The 18,026-nt window shown below is 39.4% G+C and overlaps 2 protein-coding genes and 1 long non-coding RNA gene across 4 annotated transcripts in view; 2 read left to right on the forward strand and 1 right to left on the reverse strand.

The window, feature by feature from the left end:
* Window positions 1-1,764, reverse strand: part of ALDH1A2 (aldehyde dehydrogenase 1 family member A2) — a 56,729-nt gene extending 54,965 nt beyond the window's left edge. The window contains exon 1 of the mRNA XM_035335462.1: window positions 1,653-1,764. The gene's annotated coding sequence lies outside the window, so the exon portion shown is untranslated. The remainder of the gene's footprint in view (window positions 1-1,652) is intronic.
* Window positions 1,726-9,430, forward strand: LOC118171941. The gene is made up of 3 exons (XR_004753478.1): window positions 1,726-1,846; window positions 4,764-4,813; window positions 9,358-9,430. It is a non-coding gene; the product is annotated as an uncharacterized LOC118171941 (long non-coding RNA).
* A 387-nt stretch (window positions 9,431-9,817) lies between these two features.
* AQP9 (aquaporin 9) overlaps window positions 9,818-18,026 on the forward strand; it is a 28,780-nt gene continuing 20,571 nt past the window's right edge. Inside the window, exons 1-2 of one of the 2 annotated variants that reach the window (XM_035335464.1) lie at window positions 9,818-10,151; window positions 10,244-10,301. In XM_035335464.1, coding sequence (XP_035191355.1) covers window positions 10,299-10,301 — 3 coding nt within the window. In that variant the 5' untranslated portion in view covers window positions 9,818-10,151; window positions 10,244-10,298. The remainder of the gene's footprint in view (window positions 10,152-10,243; window positions 10,302-18,026) is intronic. The other variant, XM_035335463.1, reaches the window with a different exon arrangement.

An 18,026-nucleotide genomic window follows, 5' to 3' on the forward strand; every position in this document is an offset into this window, starting at 1 on the left:
TGTGCCCTGCTCGGTGCCGCCCCGGCCCGCCCGGTGCGCGCTGCCCGTTTTCCAGAGGCCGGCACGCTGGGGGTGCGCGGGCTGCGGCGGGCTCGGCCCCAGGGCGAGGGGCTCCCGGCCCCGTCTGTGCCCGCGCCGCGCTCAGGAAGGAGAGCGGGCAGCACGGCAAGGCCTGCAGCCCGGCCGCAGCTCTCTCCTTTCCGTGAAGTTCTCTGCAGAAGGAAGAGGCCTGGAGGCTGGAACAATTTGTTCGAGCAACAGCCACCTGTTCCTTTCGGCGGCAGGCCGCGTGATGCCCGAGGCCGGGCATGTCACACAACGGCTTTCTGAGAAGCCAAACGGAGCCCGGGGCCGTGCTCGCTAAGCCGGGCTCATCACGCGCACCCCCAGCAGCACGTGTGCCCTGGCCATCTGTCCCAGCTAGCTGGGAGAAACAGCACGTGGCTTCAGCCTGTGCCCTCACTGGGCTGACGGGCGTTGGAAATGTGTGGCCAAAGCCCTACGCTCTCTCTGGTCAGAACTTCTAGGCAAAAAAATCGTGAAGTGCCCACGTTTTTTGTCACTTCAGGCAAAATCAGTAAGTTCTCTTTCCTGATGCAAACACTCCCAGCATTTTGAAACCGATCAGATACCGTGTTTGCAGACAGTATGTTTGCAGTGACAACATTGCAGGTAGATAAACAGAGAAAGGACACCAAAGCCTACAGCTGTCCCAAGCTGGCACAAACAAAGCAGCAAGAAAGATGCCACATGTCCTTTTTATTGACTTAGTCCAGAATAAACAAGAGGATCTGGCCATGTTTTGATTTTGTTACAATATCCATTATGTTGATTCCATGGATATTCCTTGCTCCTTGTTTTACTGGCTCACAGATGATTAGAAAGGCAGTCAGCGCACCCTTAGTGTTTGTGCAGGAGCACGGGACAAAGATTGCTCCTGCACAGGCATGTAGCACAGGATCCAGAGTGCCATTTAAGGCATTTCAGCGCTAACCTGTACTTCTGTAAATCTCCAGCTCAACAATGAAGAAGGAAACTGCAGATTTTGCTTTCTGTCATTTTTCATATTTCTTTTTTTCCCCCCTGACAGAGGAAATGGATCCAAAATACTGTGCTGTAATGTGACACGCAGAGCTGTCAAATTGTGACACTTGGGATAAGTGAGACTTTTAAACGTCAGAAATTCAGTTTTTAATGGCACCCTGGCAACAAGACCTAACACTTCATCACAAGGATGACACATTCTAAAAGCTGTTTTAAAATAAATCAGAGTGGGGATGTGTTCCTTCAAAAACGGACTGCATTAAACAGGTTTGAGGAACGAGAGAACTGTACAACAGTTTCATTCTTAAATCGAGTCAATGAAGTTTGCAGGAGATTTTGGTGAGACAGGATTCTAGTGCATCTGGAGATGCAGTTCAAACCCAAACCCACATAATTAGGAGCAGCGTAAGCTCCTAATTGTCACCAAGCTCCCGTGACTGTTTCTCAGCATCCTGAGCCTCCAGTGACTCTTTGTTGTACAAACCATGCTTCTCTTACGTCTAAAAGCTACTCAGACTGCAAAAGATCTTACAGCTGACTCACCTGCAGACTAACTGCCACCTGAATCCTGCCGGCGTTCCCTGAGTGGCGAATGGCACCGCACTTACCGTGCTGCAGCTCCTGGTCTACAGCCAGCAGAACGTGGCAGACACCTGCCTTCGCTCTTCCCAGCAGCGGGTGTCCAACTGGGGTTTCTCTTCCTCCACCTGGAAGGACAAATGATGTAGGCCTCAGAGCCAAGACCGCAACTGGGTTCTCATCAAGTGCAACAGCAGCTTTGCCAAACAGCATTCGGAGCGAGGTCTGTGGCACGGTGTGGGACACACTGGTGAATCCAGCTTGGTGAGCTGCTTCAGCCCTTCAGCACTACCCTGGCTTCTGCATGATAGCAAATTGAGATATGGCTTCAGATCATGCAAGTTAATAGTTAATTATTAATAATTAATGCAATTTCTTTGTATGAGGGATTGCTACCTCTATTGCCTTGGACATTAGGACAGTAACTCAGTAATAACAATGAATACAGAGGTAAAATGATCTACTTTGTGGATGAAAAAACACCACTGAAATGGACAGTGGATACAGTGACCCCAAAATTACAGAGGTATTCTCTCTCACTACTTCAATTCCTTGCTCCATTAATATTTCTTATGCTCCTTAGTGAGCTCCAGACTCCTTCTAAGCACTGACACGCACAAAGGAACTGAATCACATCATTCTGTCAGACACTTCCAGTGACTCATTTCAAGATCAACTTCAAAACCTGCCCCCCGGTGATTTTGATCTGACCCCTAAGTTCTATTTTATACATAGTTCTCTCAGCTGTCTTTCTGGTGTTTAGCAGTGTTATCTCTGGCTCCTCATACAAATTCAGTATTGACTGAGAGAGCCTACTCCTCTTCGCTCCCATTTCCTATGTGCTTTAGAAATCAGTTCTGGGGGAAAAATAGGGGCCAAAAAGAAACTTCCACTAACTTATTTTTCAGCTCAGATCTGCACTTTTGAAATCTGAACTTCATTTTCTGATATATAGAGTAAGAGCTTCAGCCTCAGGTGTCCTATTTTAATTGCCTGCTATTCTCATTACTGACTATGATGGCAGCAAATGCTCTACAGGAGATACTTGTATTTTAATTTATCTGCAAATATAAATCACACATTATAGCACTTTTTTTCCTCTAGGTTAATTGAATCAATTCTCTAAATGTCTCTAAGCCTGATCATTTGAAAGAGGTTCACTGTTTGAAATCTTTTAAGAATTATGGCCCTTGAATTGTGCACAGAATGGTATCAGTCCTTGCTCCAGACAGAGGTATTTTATACACAGAAGGTTAAAAGTAATACATACAAGCAATATTATCTGTAAAGTAACACCCATAATACTGGGATGAACCAATAAAGATATTACGACAGAAATGTTGCACATATCCCAATTAATTCATTTTCTTAATATTATAAGTCTTGTTAATAATTGCTTAATAATGGGTCTGGATATATTTTATGTTCTAAAATCTACTTTTATTTTCTTTATTTCTACATTACATTTAACATTAAAAAAAAGTTAAAGCTGACATTAAGAACAACCATTTTTTATTACTGAAAATCCAGGAAGGGCCAGTGAAGAAAACTTGATTTAACGTAGTTTTTACTAAAAATAAATCCAACAGATCAGTTTTCTGTCCTGTGATATTGGCCATTTTATACCAGTGGAACTGTAAATTGCTGCTATGGTAAATTCAGTCCTAAATTTAAACTTGGATTTAAGCAAGCCACACATAATTCATTTACAGCGACGATGATGAAACAGAATGTGCTTGGAAAGACTGTCAGTGTTTGGCTCATTTTTAGAAATGAGTCTGTTTCAAAAATTAATGTTATGGTTTAAGTCCACACTTGAAATGCAGCACGTCCCGCACCAGACAGTTGTGCAGAAGGCCCATTTTGCCTGTGATGGAGTAAACCCAAGATGCAGCTCCTCAAGTCTGAAGTCTTCCTGAGCCCATCCAGCCCACAGTGCTTGGCTGGTCACCACCGTGCAGCAGCTCACCACCCGCTCTGCAAAGCAGCACCTGTCTTTTCCCACAGAGTGGGCAGGTGGTGAGGGGCTGTGCCTCAGGACAGTGCTGTAAAGCACTTCCAATAACTGGGAAGAAAACACGCAACATGCTTCTGAGCTGGAGGAACTCTGTCCTGAGTTTAAATACATAACACACCCTCCTATTGTGAATTTCTCTTCAATTTACCTGTTTGAATTTATTATTTGTAAAACACATCAAGCCTCAAATGGATTGACCTTCTGCTAATGTACATTACCTAATGAACGGATGCAATTAACTAATTCATATTGGACTATTGCACTTTCCAGGTCACATTTATCATCACTAAATGTGTGATCTAGTTTGCAAGTTTAAATTTTTTATTATTACCCTTTAAACTAAAGAAATAAGTCTTATATTTAATTACCTGAACTTACATATTCAATTAATAGCTTAATTAACTTAGTGAATATGGATACAGCACAGAAGTACCAAAAGACTGCTGCTTGGATGTGCTCCTAAGTACACTCTATAACAGGCATGCTCTGAACTTCAGAACAATTTTTTCTATTATTACTTTATTATTTTTTTATTAAAAATTTTGGCTGGGGAATTCCAAAGGAATTGGGCCTGACAGTCCAACATTCATACAGGGGCCCGAGATCGTTTTATCATCTATATTGTTAGCATTTCATAAGTAAAGACAATCCCAGAAGCAAAGCTTACATTTCTGCAAGGAGGATTTAAACATTCAAATGTGAATCATTCTGACTGAAAGGGAAATAAAATAATGAAAAACAAGCAGAACAGCACCTCGCTTACTAAAGGACAAGGGATGAATGTTTAGAGCATGGAGGCAAAACAAATACTCTCCTTGTGGGACTGAGGCAAGAAAGCACCAGGAACAGTATCTCTTACAGAAAACACTTCTGTAATGGAATGTGGAGATGTGGCTAGATGGCAATGAATCTGGGGGGTGCACTTGGAGTGGGAGACAGCTGAAGGTAAGTGGGTTGGCAAGGCAGATGAAGGAAACACGGTCATTTTCCTGTGGTTCAGAACCGTGAATCTGCTGTCATACTTAGCTACATTTATTTGTTTGCCAAACATTATTTTGTCTTTGTGCCAATGGAGTCAAATCTGTAATTACCGTTGACTTTTATATATCTTTTTATTATTTAGGTAGGGTCAGATCTGCTTTTCACAACCCCACAGCTCTACTGGTAGCCATAGTAAGTCACAGGGTGTCTGTTGCTATAGGGAATGTGTGTGCTGTAGAAAGGTAAAAGGTTTTGACGATGTATCCCATTCCAGTTAAGAAAACATAGGGCTTAGATCAATGCAAGCCCATAGGATGTACTTTGAGCCTTTCTTCATACGGCATGGGTACAGTTACCAAGAAATCTATTATTTTTAAAAGCAAAGCTGAATTTAAAAATTCAATCTTAATTTTGAGGGCTTTTTATAAAGAAACATGATGTAGAAAAAGTTATTCTAAAAAGTACATACTGTCAATCACCCTTCCTTGCATTTACTTTTCATGTACATTAACTGTTCCAAAAAAGGGGAATCGCAGGAAAAAAGAGCAGGGAATATAGGGCTGTAACGAAGTGCCTATATAGGCTATAATGAAGTGCCTGTACTAAATTGATCTATTCTCCAAAGGCAATATTTTTCTTGTATTGAAATAGCTTTTTTCCAGATGCATTCAGAAAGTCAGACCTGCCCATACTGTCGCCTGCCAGAGAAGCTTACGCTAGAACCATATCCAGCACGTGTAGAGGGAAGCACAGCCTAGTGCAGCAGATAACGCCAGTGCACGTAACCACCCGTACAGCATTTCCCTAACACCTTCCTGTTTGGCAGCACTGACAGTCCTATCCCAGAGCCATTCAGTGTGGAATGTTATCTGTTCCCCACTGTGCCAGCAGGACTCCACAGAGCAGCAGTGCATCACACAGCTATTGCAGAGATTCAACCAACTTAGAAACTCAGGGCCTGTTACATGCAGACATGTCTGTACCATGTTTTTGATTTTTTCACAAAACAATTGAAATTTACTATCATCAATTATGTACAAATATACGTAACGTATACTTGTGCAACGTATCAGTTATGCACTGAGGTGTGATAGTGCGCCCAGCCAATCAAGAACCAAAGAAAAGTTTTGGGTGCTGCTTTAGAGAAAGTCCAATTTAATTCTCACTGAAATCAGCATCAGTTACAGTGGACTTCAATAAGCTTTGAAGGAGGCCTCACACATTACTGGCAGAAAGTTTGGAACACACATGTGGTGTCTGTTTGATCTCATATTCATGATCTGGACAAAATGTTTTATCTGGACACTGAGACTACAGAAACAGAGAAGAAAGTAAAAAGAAATTCTCAATGGGTCACCTTGTGTGCCCTACTGCTCCCTCCAAGGTGGGCCCAGCAGAACCTGAGCTTCACATTGCAGATGCTTGCTTCTGTGAGCACTTACTCACCAGGGACTAGACCAGAGACAGAAGATGATCAGAAAGCACAGGAACTAAAATTTTTTTTTTGTGTACTCAAAAACATTAGAATGCTGAATTGCAGTATGTTCAGATCATCCTCACTTACATTTTTTGAGTTCCCCAGCAGCAGGATCAATAAATAAAACAAAATGTCCTTTAAGTACCACACAGCAGTTTCTGTAGGAAAATATAAATATAAATTAGGCAAAGGAACATGTATTATAGTGGACATACTCATTCAGATTTTATCCGATTCAACTAAAATCAGCAGATTTAGACAAAAATAATTTGGCACATATTATTATAGTACAAAAAAGTGTTATATTTATAGCCTTGGTGTCCCCAGCTGTGTTGGTTTAGGTTTTATTACATCAGTAATGACAATTTATGTGATACTCCGAATAATGTAGTTTTAAAAATTCAGTACAGTATATCCTGTTACTCAAGGGATTTAAACTGTGGGATCTATGTGTATTACTCTCTACTTTGCTATTTCTGTAGGAGTGAAGATTACTCATAAAAATGGTTATAAACACTGTTTGAATTCCTACTCCACTTGAATCCAGGTGAGGAGAAGAAATAGTTCGGTTCAGACTGCCTCGGGGGTAAGGGTCCCAGGGGTCTCAGTCTTCTGACCTAAGGTCACACATTCAAGCACGAACAATAATATCAACATGCTTTTTGACATCTCTAAAGAATGCCAATAGTTTTGTGAGGCATAACCTCCCTTAACAGAAATCATTTGATGCTTCTACGGACTATTAGCTTTATCTGTGTCTATTGATTTTTTTCTTTACTACAGTTCACCTAATTTTCCTGGTATGGAAGTCAGACTGACAGTTCTGTAGTTCCCATGATCACCCTTGGAGCCCTCTTTTAAGAGACCAGTGGATCAGTGCTAAATTTCCTATGTTCCAGTTTGCTGGCATTAAGATCAGATTCAGCAAAAAAACAACCCACTGGTACTTGCACTTGAATAACAGAACATTTGAATTCCTTGGGGAATTTTGCACAGCTCCAGCAATTAGTCACTGTTTAACATATCAATTTCTCCTATATTCTGTCCTACTGAGAATTCATTTTAGGACAGTTCCTCATGCTCAGCCCACCTGAAGTTTGGTTCTTTAGCAAGGCAAAAAAAAAAATCTTTTAGCTTTTCTGCTGAGTTGACCACCTTAAATGCTTCTTCTACACTTTCATCCTCTATAGCTTTACTTACTTTCTCCCAGGACTCCTCTGCGGAAGAAATTTGAAAAAGTTGGTATCACTCCTACGTTCTTGTCAAGGTGCTCCTTAAAATCTTTTTGGTAACGTAAGTTGTGATTCCACATATAAGATGACAGTTTGTACTATTTTCTACGATCCTTGTTTATACATGACTTCCATTTTTGAAAGTTGTCTGCAATTTCTTCCCTCATACTACACAGCTGTTACTACTTACAGGTGGCAGAGCTATTGTCCTTACCATTGTGACACTGGGAGCAGGGCCCAGGTGAGGGAGATTGGCAGAGAACAGTAATCACTGTGCTATTTTCTTTCCATTGTTCAGCCAGGTTGTCCAAGTATTGTATGTGACAAAAAGGCAGTATCGGGCAACATGGATTAGTAATTAAGGTCAAAGGTTTCCTGCATTTCCTTCATCTTTACATTTCACTCAACTTTCACATAATGCCATGTCGATTTGGGAAATGTCTTTAGAATCTCATTTTGGATATAATGAAAGGATATACTGAATTCAAATCTTATGTGTTGCCTCTTTTTTGCATTTGAAAAAAAATATTTAAAAGTGTAGTAGTGACTTTAAATTGCTGGTTGCCAAAAGCTGGAAAGATTTGCCAAATTATTGAAGAAAATCTGACGAAGGCAAATGTAAACGGCACATGTGTCAGGAACCTGGTTCTCCACCCTGTAAAGAAAAAAAAAATATATGGGAAAGGCAACATCATCTGGACAAATGAGCAGGGGATTCTGTCTCTGTCACTGACATGTTATTTTGATGTCGTTAGTTGAAAAATAGTTAATGCTTTCACACCTGTTATGAGACTAAACTAAGAGGTAGTTGCATACTACTTTGTGAGGGAGACCTGCATCTGCACAAGAGAAAGATCTGCTATGGACAAACAACTAAGATTTGCTTTCATAAATGTATTTATTTCTCATTTTCCTGGAAGAGAGGAAGCAGTTTATCTCATTCCTCCTGTAATGGATGGCCTCCTCAGGATCCTCCCTCAGCTCAACTGTACCCATAATTCTGCAAGACAAATTCTCTCACAGACATAATAAACAATACTTTAACATCCTGTGATAATTAAGGTCCTGAAAAATCTCTTTGTTTTGCAGCCGTATGGGGTAAAGGTTTTCAAACTGCAGTACATAAGCTGTTTTCTGTGGCTTCCCAGAAGCAGCTTCAGCCGTCTCTGTGCAAGTGCAGACCTGCACTACAGAATAAACCTCTGCATCTGTGTGTGCCTGCTGCTGCACAGGTGCTCACCCAGCTCATGCAGCACCAGGACAGATGCAGTCTTCTTGCAACTCATCACCTATGTGGCTCTCCACAGGCCAGCATTTTCTGAAGCTGCTAATGGTGAAGGGGTATTTGAATGCTGAGGCAGAGATTGCAAAAAGAACATGCAAAAAGGCTTAAGGATTAAATTGGATAGTGAGGGTAAACTGGGTGGTAAGAGGGACAAAACTGGTGGTGGTAAAGAGGTTACAGCTGTAGTGAACATTCAACAAATCCTAGACTGAGGAGAAGACAAACACTTATGGGATTGTAGAACTGACCCATTTGCCCAGTTCCGAAAGTCTTTGCCCTATTCACAGCTGAATAGGGCAGTCCTGACAGACATAAACACATTTGCCACCAAGGTAAAAAAAGGAAGAGGACAGATACAAACTGAGGCACCGGACATCTACAACACATGCTAAAATAACCTACCACAACTGGGCTAGGCTTTTGGTGTTAAGTCAAATGACAGAAAATATTTGTAAAACAACCTGATATGTCAGTGAGGTTAGTATCACATCTGATAAAAGCATTCACAATGCATAAAAGATTAAAAGTGTAATATTTTTCTCTATTTTTAAGATAATGCCCAATAATAACATAACGCTTCATATTATAGCACCTATGCGCTTTTAAGCTAAATATAATTGGGAACATACAGTCATTCTCAGTGCTTCATTTGCCTATACTGCATTATAGAGAGCCACCGGACCAAAGCAGATTTCATTAAATGTTCCTAATTTATTCTGCCTCGTTGCTCCTTTGTAAACAGGGCAAGTCACTAGAGAGCAAGGCATTGAGTCCAAAAAGAGCATCGTGTGTGAATATACAAATTCAACTTACAACCAAGGTAAGATTCCTCATAGGCCACTACAATCCCTCAGAACTGACCAGGTAGGAGCTTTTATTTACAGGGTAGAGCACAGCATCCTCACAAGCATTCACTCTCTTTTACAACTTCCATTTGAAAAGGTTTCAGACAGCCAATAGTAGCATGGCTTAAATCCCAATCTAGGTCAGAGTGAATTTTTCAACCATATTTTGGTTCCTTACTTTGTGGTTTCTCTTTTTGCCTTTCTTCTCGATCAGGGTGACAGGAACATTTTATCCATTTTTACCAGGAAGGAAAAAAAAAAGTAATGTAGCCAGAAAGGTAATGATTAATCCATTCTGCAAGAAAAAAGAAAAGTTCTGATTGTAAACTTACTGGTATTATCTAACCAGTATAAATAGAAGCATACTCAGACAAGGCACAGGATGGAAAACTCATGATGAATTGTTAGGGCATGTTGTGTTGGTTCTGTCAATGCCTGCAGTCAGATGATTTCACTGGCTGTACAGGATGAAATCTCATATTTCAATGTATAAGTAAAAGTGTCAAAGTTCAGCTGAAGCAGGGACGATTACAGAGCAAATTTTGTGTGTATTTGTAACTAGGGCACCAGAGCAATAGAGGAAGCCAAAATGAGCCGGAAAAGCAAAAGGAGTTTAAAGGAGAAATTTGCCTTGAAGAACAGCTTGGTTAAAGAAGCCCTTTCAGAATTCCTGGGAACTTTTATATTGATAGTAAGTGTCAGCTGCTTTCCTTCCTTCCTACTAATTTAATGTTGGATAGTGCTTATAAGGGGACATATATGCTTTTTCTTGTACTATACCAGCAGCGTGGTTACTGCAAACAAACACTGCACACCCTTGAATGAATTGCTTCTATTTATGGTAAGTTTGTAATTCCTTTCTTCACCTGATGTAATTATCACTGGCTATTCAAACCTCATAGCTTTATATATTCCAGCTGATAAACGTTTGATTTTTATAGGAGCAGAATTTCATTGAAAACTATGTTTTAAAAAATCCAGATATACACAGTGAATACTAACAATACTCTTGCATTTGTTTTTTAAAAACTCAGCATTTTATTCTACTTTCACTTCCATTTGCTTTAACAAGCTTATTGCACTGCACATTTAAAAGAGAATTTTAGCTGAGTTATTTTCCTGTGCTACATAGAGATTTAGCCATGTGACTTGTAGTGAATTTATTCAGTTACACTGCTGAATCTTCAGAGATTTTGTAAGATAACTATTTTTGGTTTTATTTTTGACTGTATTACATAAATTATACATTTGCTTGGTTCTGTAGTGCTGTTACAATATTAGGTAAATAACAAAGCTCCATGTTTTCATATCCCCAAAGCTTTTTGACTTCATTTCTTGCTCAAGATTTCAGTGCATTTTGCACTGGGAAACAGAGCTGTCTGGTGATTTACCAGGGTAGAGAGCAGGCTCAGTAGCGGAGCTGGAAGTCAAGCAGCTAGAATATTTATGCCAAACTCTTTCTTTCTCTTCTTAGTCTGAACAAGACAGTCTTGCTTATTGCTAAATATTTCATCATAGTGAAAGGGCAGAAAAAATAAAAATAGGGCATAGGAATGACATAGTATATTTTATAACTGTAACTATATTAGCTAAATTTCAAGTAAGCCATCTAAAAAATTCCAGTAGCTCATAAAGTACATGAAAATAATGGTCTTTACTACACTTCAGCCAACTGAAGTGCACAGGCACTAAAGTAGCATTATTCTCAAATTCAATACGATCCATAAGACATTACAGTAAGGAGCACATTTAGAAGCAAGGAGCACAAAGCACTTTACAAACATTAATGAATTAAGTGTCACAACACCCTGGTAAGGAGGGGAAATGTCATTATCTTCATTTTATATATTAGCAAACCTGATTAGAGCAGACTGCACAGGAAGCCTGTTGCAGAACTATGAATATAACCCAGATCACCTGACTTCCAGTCCTCTGTCCGCGCCACAAGATCATCCTCCTCTGTCCATTAATACAATTAAGCAAGTGAAGAAAATGTATTAAAGTGCAGATTAGATCACAAATGCTATTATTTAATGTCCTGCTGCACAAGACTAGAAGGAAATGGAAACACAGAGTCCATTTTCTATTATGTTCCCCATATGAATATAGTATAAAATGAAGCTTTAAAATTGTTGTTGATAATTTGACTGAATTTCTTAATTCTATTTTACCCTTTCTAGTTTTAACCTTGGCTTAAAGCAGAGAAGATCCTCACATGGATTAAACTGCAGCTTTCCAAGTGCTCAGATACCTCGATTTATTTTTAGACTGTGCAAGTTAGCAGCAGTACAAAGTTTATTGGGAAGAAATGGACTTTTCTGCTGTTATTTATTGCTACTGCTTTTAGGCTCTGTCAGCTAGTAAGTTGTTTCTCTTAAAGAGCAGACAAATATTAAACTTATTAACTTAAATAAGAGCTAATCAAAAGGGCACCCTGATAAGTCAGGAGGCAGAAATCCTTGAAAAACAGACTGTATGCAAAAGCAGTGATAGCTTTCTTCCACTATACTACAACTATGTTTTAATCCTGTTACAAACTGAAAGCGAGACGAGAATTCACAGCCTGCAGCATTGTTCATTTGAATCTTTCCTGAAAGCCATTTTTTTGCCACTGTGATGGGTTTTACAGCTTGTACCGAGGACCTGTGCCAGGGAGCAGGGCAGGTATGAGCCCTTCCATTATCCACAGGCTCTCTCTGGAAGTCAGTGTTGGTACTGATGGTACGTAAACCTGTGATCAGCCCAGTACCTCTAGAAGCCAGCTGGGTGAAACTCCATCGCCCAAATCACCTTATTTCTATTTCTTCTAGAGAACGTCACAGACCATGTACTATTAAGGGCTTAAGTTACCATCTTGGGTAGCTCTCAAGTCTTGCAATATTATTTTCCAAACTGCAAAGTGTAAAATCTGTAAGATTAATTTCAGGACACCTAGAACAACAGACAAATAACAAGCCTTCCCCTGGAGGTGAGAAGGGCTCCACCTGCAGAGCTGAACAGAGTTGAGACAACAAGCCTTTGAAAAGTCCCTGGGTATAGAGTTTGGATAACATCTCCTGGTCATCCTTACTTAATATGCTGTGGTTTGCCTTGCAGCATGGTCTCAGAGCCTGCAAACTGAATTCTTTTCAGATGAAACTGAAGTGGAAGGAGAGTTCCAGAAGCACAGCAAATGTGCTGACCGTTAATAGATGCTCAGCCACTGGATCAGACTAGAGATACGGCTAAACACTCCCCACCCTGAGATGTCCATAGTTAGGTCCTCTGAACCGGCTGCTTCACAGATCTGTTTATATTGCACAGCATGCCTTGGTAATATGGACTAGCCGTTGCCAGCCCCTCTCTCTGCTTACCAAAGCACCTGATTTGAGGCTTTCTGAGGGTTCAGTGAACAGCACTAAACTGTACAAATCTGGAAGTCCTCTGCTGTATAGGCAGATCCAATGGTATACAGAGCAGCTGCTGTTATTGCCTGGCTGGGTAATCCTGTTGGTGATTAGGCTACTTTACTCTTAGACCTATTCTTCCAGGGGAACAATATTTCTTTCAGTATCAGGCCGTGAATTATTCCCTAAGGCACAGCACAGCTTCTCCAGTTACATTCTGGGACAAGAATTGTAGCAGTAGAAAACATACATTTTTCAGTCCATAACCAAATGCAAATTGCATGTGGTTTTGGTTATACTGAGCTTTTGGTTACTGTCTTGAACTATATCACATTCACTATATGAGGTTCCATCAAGCTGAGAAAATGTGCTTAAACACATATGTGTTTTCTATTAAAAACAAAACAAAACAACAAACATAGTGATGCATTTTTAATATAACTAAGTTACACTTGCAGCATAGGCAATGAGGAATGTGCATTAGGCTTGGTATTTCTGTTTTCACATTATTTGTGAGCTCCTGTCTATGCCTTGCATTTGCCTTGGTATGTCCCATGGCAAACACCCAACCTGCAAATTTTCATTGTGCCATTTGTAATTTAAAATGAATATCCTCACAAATACACAATCTGCCTATAAACTTTTGAACAAACATTTGAAAAGGAAGACACTTGCTTTCTATGAAGTGGATTCTGAGTATTGTAGTTTTCGCACAGTGTGTTTAGAACCAACTTCTGGGACTGGTCCCTCCATCCCACACCTGTGCAACAGGTCCCACAGGCGGGAGAACGCCAGCCCCTTTGTAGTGTGATGGGCTCAGAGGCCAGTGCCTACACACATTTCCCAGTCTCAGCCTTCTGTGGGGCTGTCCTGAGGCCTCCATTGAGAAAGAGCACTCTAGGGAGCTTTTTGTTTTCCAGCATGTCGCTTGGTTCAGTATGTTTCCTCTTGGGGCTGCTGTGGGTTACTGTGGGAGGGATCAGCTGCGTATCAGCACAAAAGAGTAAAGAAGCCATGCTGAATCAGATAGATGGCTTATGTGAATTTTCATTGAGTCTGCCTGGAACTCAACTAACCAACTGCCTCTCTCTGCTTTTAATCGTGTTTCTCTCCATATTTCCCCTTTGGGACTTGGCTGCATTGCTCTCAAACAAAATGGGATTTATTCTGGCTTATGCCATTAAGTATATCTGAATTGGAATAGTTCCAAAAAGAGAAGCCAAATGGGCCATGTGGCTTCCTTTACCAGCTACTGCTCACCTAACATAGTTTGTATTTCATTTTCACTCTGAAGAGCATCTTACTAAACAGTTTCCCAGAAAGGAGCTGCACAAGAGCCAGTATCTCCTGAATCCAGAGCAGTGTATGTTTCTTTGATGAAACAGAACACAGGCTTCCATTTAGCATACAAAGACGAGTAGGCAACATATTTGCAAACCTTCCCTATCTATTGCTTCTCTAAGGACACAGTTAAATAAGTGAGTATGACCAACACTGAGCAATTAAGACATCATCATCCTCAGTTGTTACTGTTGTACCAAGTGGAAAACTAAATGAATGTTCCCACAGTTCTCACTGTGCATGGCCCCACCCAAAGTAAACAGGGACACAAAAGCCAGCTAGCAGTGAGAAGGATTCCTTTTCTATTCCAAAGCCCAGACCCCAGCTGGAAGCAGGGAGCCTCTTGCAAAACTCCCTCTGAAGCAAAGTTTGTGTGTGCAGAGGCTGCAGTGCATCAGCATGTGCATGAGTTGAATGCATGACATCGCCCACTGCAAACAATCCAACTAATTAGAAGAATGGCTATTTACCTTTTGCTTATCAAAATCTTTTTGTCTTGTTTTCATATTCTGACCACTTCGTTAAGTTATCATTTCTGCTATGTTGGGGAGCTCAGCCTTGCCTGAAAAAAATTTAAGTGTGACATTTCATGGATTTGTTCAGTCTAGAAGATCAAAATTCAAGCAACTGTTCAATATCTTTCATTTTGTGGCCCTAGATTCCAGTGCATGTTACTTACAATACTGTACAGTAATATATATCCATTATTCCAAGCATGCATTAGAATCCTCGTTACATATTATTACATGAAAGCAAATCTAGCTTTTCATCACTTACTCCTTAGGTAAGTGTTTAGTGTTTAATACAAAATCACTACTTAGAACTTTTACACAAAGAAAATAAATTCTTGTTCTAAATTTTTGTGAATTGGAGACTTTGTATGGAATGAAATGGCTTAACGCAATAGTAAGTAGGAGTAATCTCTAACAAATTTGTTTGAGATTAGCACTGACTTTCCTGCAGTTCAGAATCTCATGTAATTGCCTGTTAGACAATGAACTTAAGTTTGTCAAAGGTAGACAAAAAAGATTATTAAAACATTTATAATCGTGATATATCGCTCAACAGATTTTTAAATATTATACAATGCTACAAATACCATGGGTCTCAGCCATGGTTGCACTCTGAAAAGCGGTCCATATTCCACAGAGATCCATAAATTAGGGTCTCTAGCAGTAATATTATAGTACAATCACTAAATAATTGAAGTCACTCATGAATCTGATGCCACAGAATTTAATTCTGAACTTCCAGACCAAAACCGCTCATCTTATGGGAATAAGAGGCTTCCTTTCCATGTCATCCCAAACTCAAGAGTCCTTTCTGTTTCAGTTAATGTACTGGTTGTATGTATTTTAAGACCTTACATTTTGCTAATGATTCTGTTGAAGATGTGCAAACTCTTCCCACCTTCTTGCAACTGTATGAGATTAGCATTGTAAACAGAAGTCAAAGTGGTAACAAAGGTCCTCAGGTGGGCTCAGTGTAAGGAAGTGTTGTTGTACAGCGCTATTATTTCTATGATTTTACATTATCAAATATATATATATATTTTTCTACAAAACACTTAGATCTCTCTGAAGTCATTCTTTAATTCATCTAAATAGTTAGCAATGTGAAGGAACTGAAAGGAAGGTTACCCAACCATTCTTTTACCCTGAAGTGTTCATTATGGCAAACAATTCTGAAAAGTCACGGGAAATCCTTTGTTTTCGATACAAACTGAAATGCAAAAATTGTGGGTATTTGTTTTTTTCCAGTATAAGACATGTTAAGACTTTCAGGTGACTCAGATGTTCTGTATTGCATCAAAGTGTTAGAAGAGAATTATCTTGAACTTTGCAATATCAGCCCTAACACATAACGGCTCTCATTGTTCAAATAAGAGGTTCCAGGAAACTGAACCTGATTTTGTGAGAAGTTTTTCTGTAGATGCTTTTTATCTTTTTTCCCCCAGAAAGTCTGCATCTACAGAACTGAAGAGTAGGCACCCTCCCTTAGCCTCACAGAAGATTCACAGTTGGAATCTTTGAAGGAATGAGAGTGCAAAATGTCAGTTTAGGTTTTACAGGTAGAAATTTACAAGCTTTTTCTCCCAAAAATTTGGCCAAATTAAAAAATAGTAATAAAAGTAATCACTTTTTAAAACTGCCATAAACTGTTGGAGAACAGAAGAGATCTGAGATGCAGTTCACACCATATAGGGAGTTTATGTCTCTGTGATCTCAACACTTCAGATGAATGAACCACTCTGACTACAAATGCATGTCCATGGTCTGGTTTAAAGGAGAATTTGATTCAGTTCCTTCTAACCCATCCCTAAAAGGCTTCTTTACTAAAAAAGAGGAAGCATTCAGCTCAAATAAACATTTATTTCCCCCCAAAATAAAAGAACTTAGAAATAAAACATACTGAGTCTTTACTCATAACCATGCCCCTCGAACATGAGGGCACAGCAAAGCTCCAGCTGCCCTGTTTCTGCACCCAAAGGATAGTTAAAGAAAATAATATGTATCCTTATATTGTTAAGAGACGATAGAAAACCTCCTTTCTCAGAAACGTCAAAGTATGCTCCTGCATTCTCCAAGCACCATTACAAAGACTAAACTCACTTAATCCTAGTTTAGAGAGATTTTAATCTTTTCAGTTTGTGTAGGAAGCAAAGCAGAACAGCATACCTCAGCTCAAGAATAAGAGTAACCTGGGAGGGCAGCAGCACCTGAATATACTCCTTTTCTTATGAGGCTACTAGGTAAGATTTTCTTCCCTTGCCTCATCTTTGCTTCCTAGCCCCTTTGTAAGGGGCCATGTTTCACTCCTGAGAGTTTGCATCTAAATATGAAATGTTTCATTTCCTTTCTCTCCTAAATTTCTAAAACTTAGTAAGAAAATAAAAACAATCTTCTCTCAAGAAATTGACTCAAGCCAGTTACCCTATATAATTTAGGAAAGAAAAGCATTTTAGCATTTCAGGATGAAGAGTGCAATATTAATCACAATAAAATATGAGAGAATGCAGACCTTTGCATTTCGAGTGATTTCAAGCTTTTATTTGTCTCCTATTCCATGTGCAAAAGCAGTAATAAAAATTTAAAGGCATCAATTTATATAACGCAGCATAGTCTGTACCTCAATATTTTCACTATTTTTTCCCACAGAGCAATTTGAGTCAAATCTTTGTTTTAAAAGCTTTATGTACACATTTCATCCAAAGCCTTATTAAATTTACGTTCATGTCTCCAAGTAGTAATGCTTTCCGTCATTAAAAAAAAGTTTCAAAATGGCAATCATTTGAAGGCTTATGTCTATAATATTTAATTAACTAAATTATATTTTTTTTCAAATCTTTATTTTATTAAGCAGTAAGTCTGAAAAAAATAAAGGGAAATCCATTTGAACCTAAGAGGATATTGGTTGTGTCCCAGGGGATCGTCAGGAGAACGGATGTAGTGATATTTTTATTACTCCAAGTTTGATTAAATTGTAATGTACAAAAATCCCCCTGCCCCCACCAAAATATGTAATTAACGATAAATAAAAGCCATGTGCTGCTTTTAAACTATTTTAAAATTACTTGTTTGTTAAGCTCTATTTTTATCTCACCTGAAACTTTTAAAGTACTATCTGATTTAAAAAAAGATGGCAAAGACTAGACAAGAAATGAGATGAAGATTGCTTTTTCCTGGAAGAACAGGAATTTCCTCTGACTTGAATTCTTGCAGAGCTCATGCCCTGAATTTCAGTAGATCTAATGCATTTCTGTTTTTGTTGCTGTTGGCATTAGTATCTCTATTGAAAGAATGCTTAAGAGCCCAGGCTGAATTAAGGCTATACATAAT

This window comes from Oxyura jamaicensis, chromosome 10 (assembly GCF_011077185.1).
Source record: "Oxyura jamaicensis isolate SHBP4307 breed ruddy duck chromosome 10, BPBGC_Ojam_1.0, whole genome shotgun sequence".
Lineage (NCBI taxonomy): Eukaryota > Metazoa > Chordata > Aves > Anseriformes > Anatidae > Oxyura > Oxyura jamaicensis.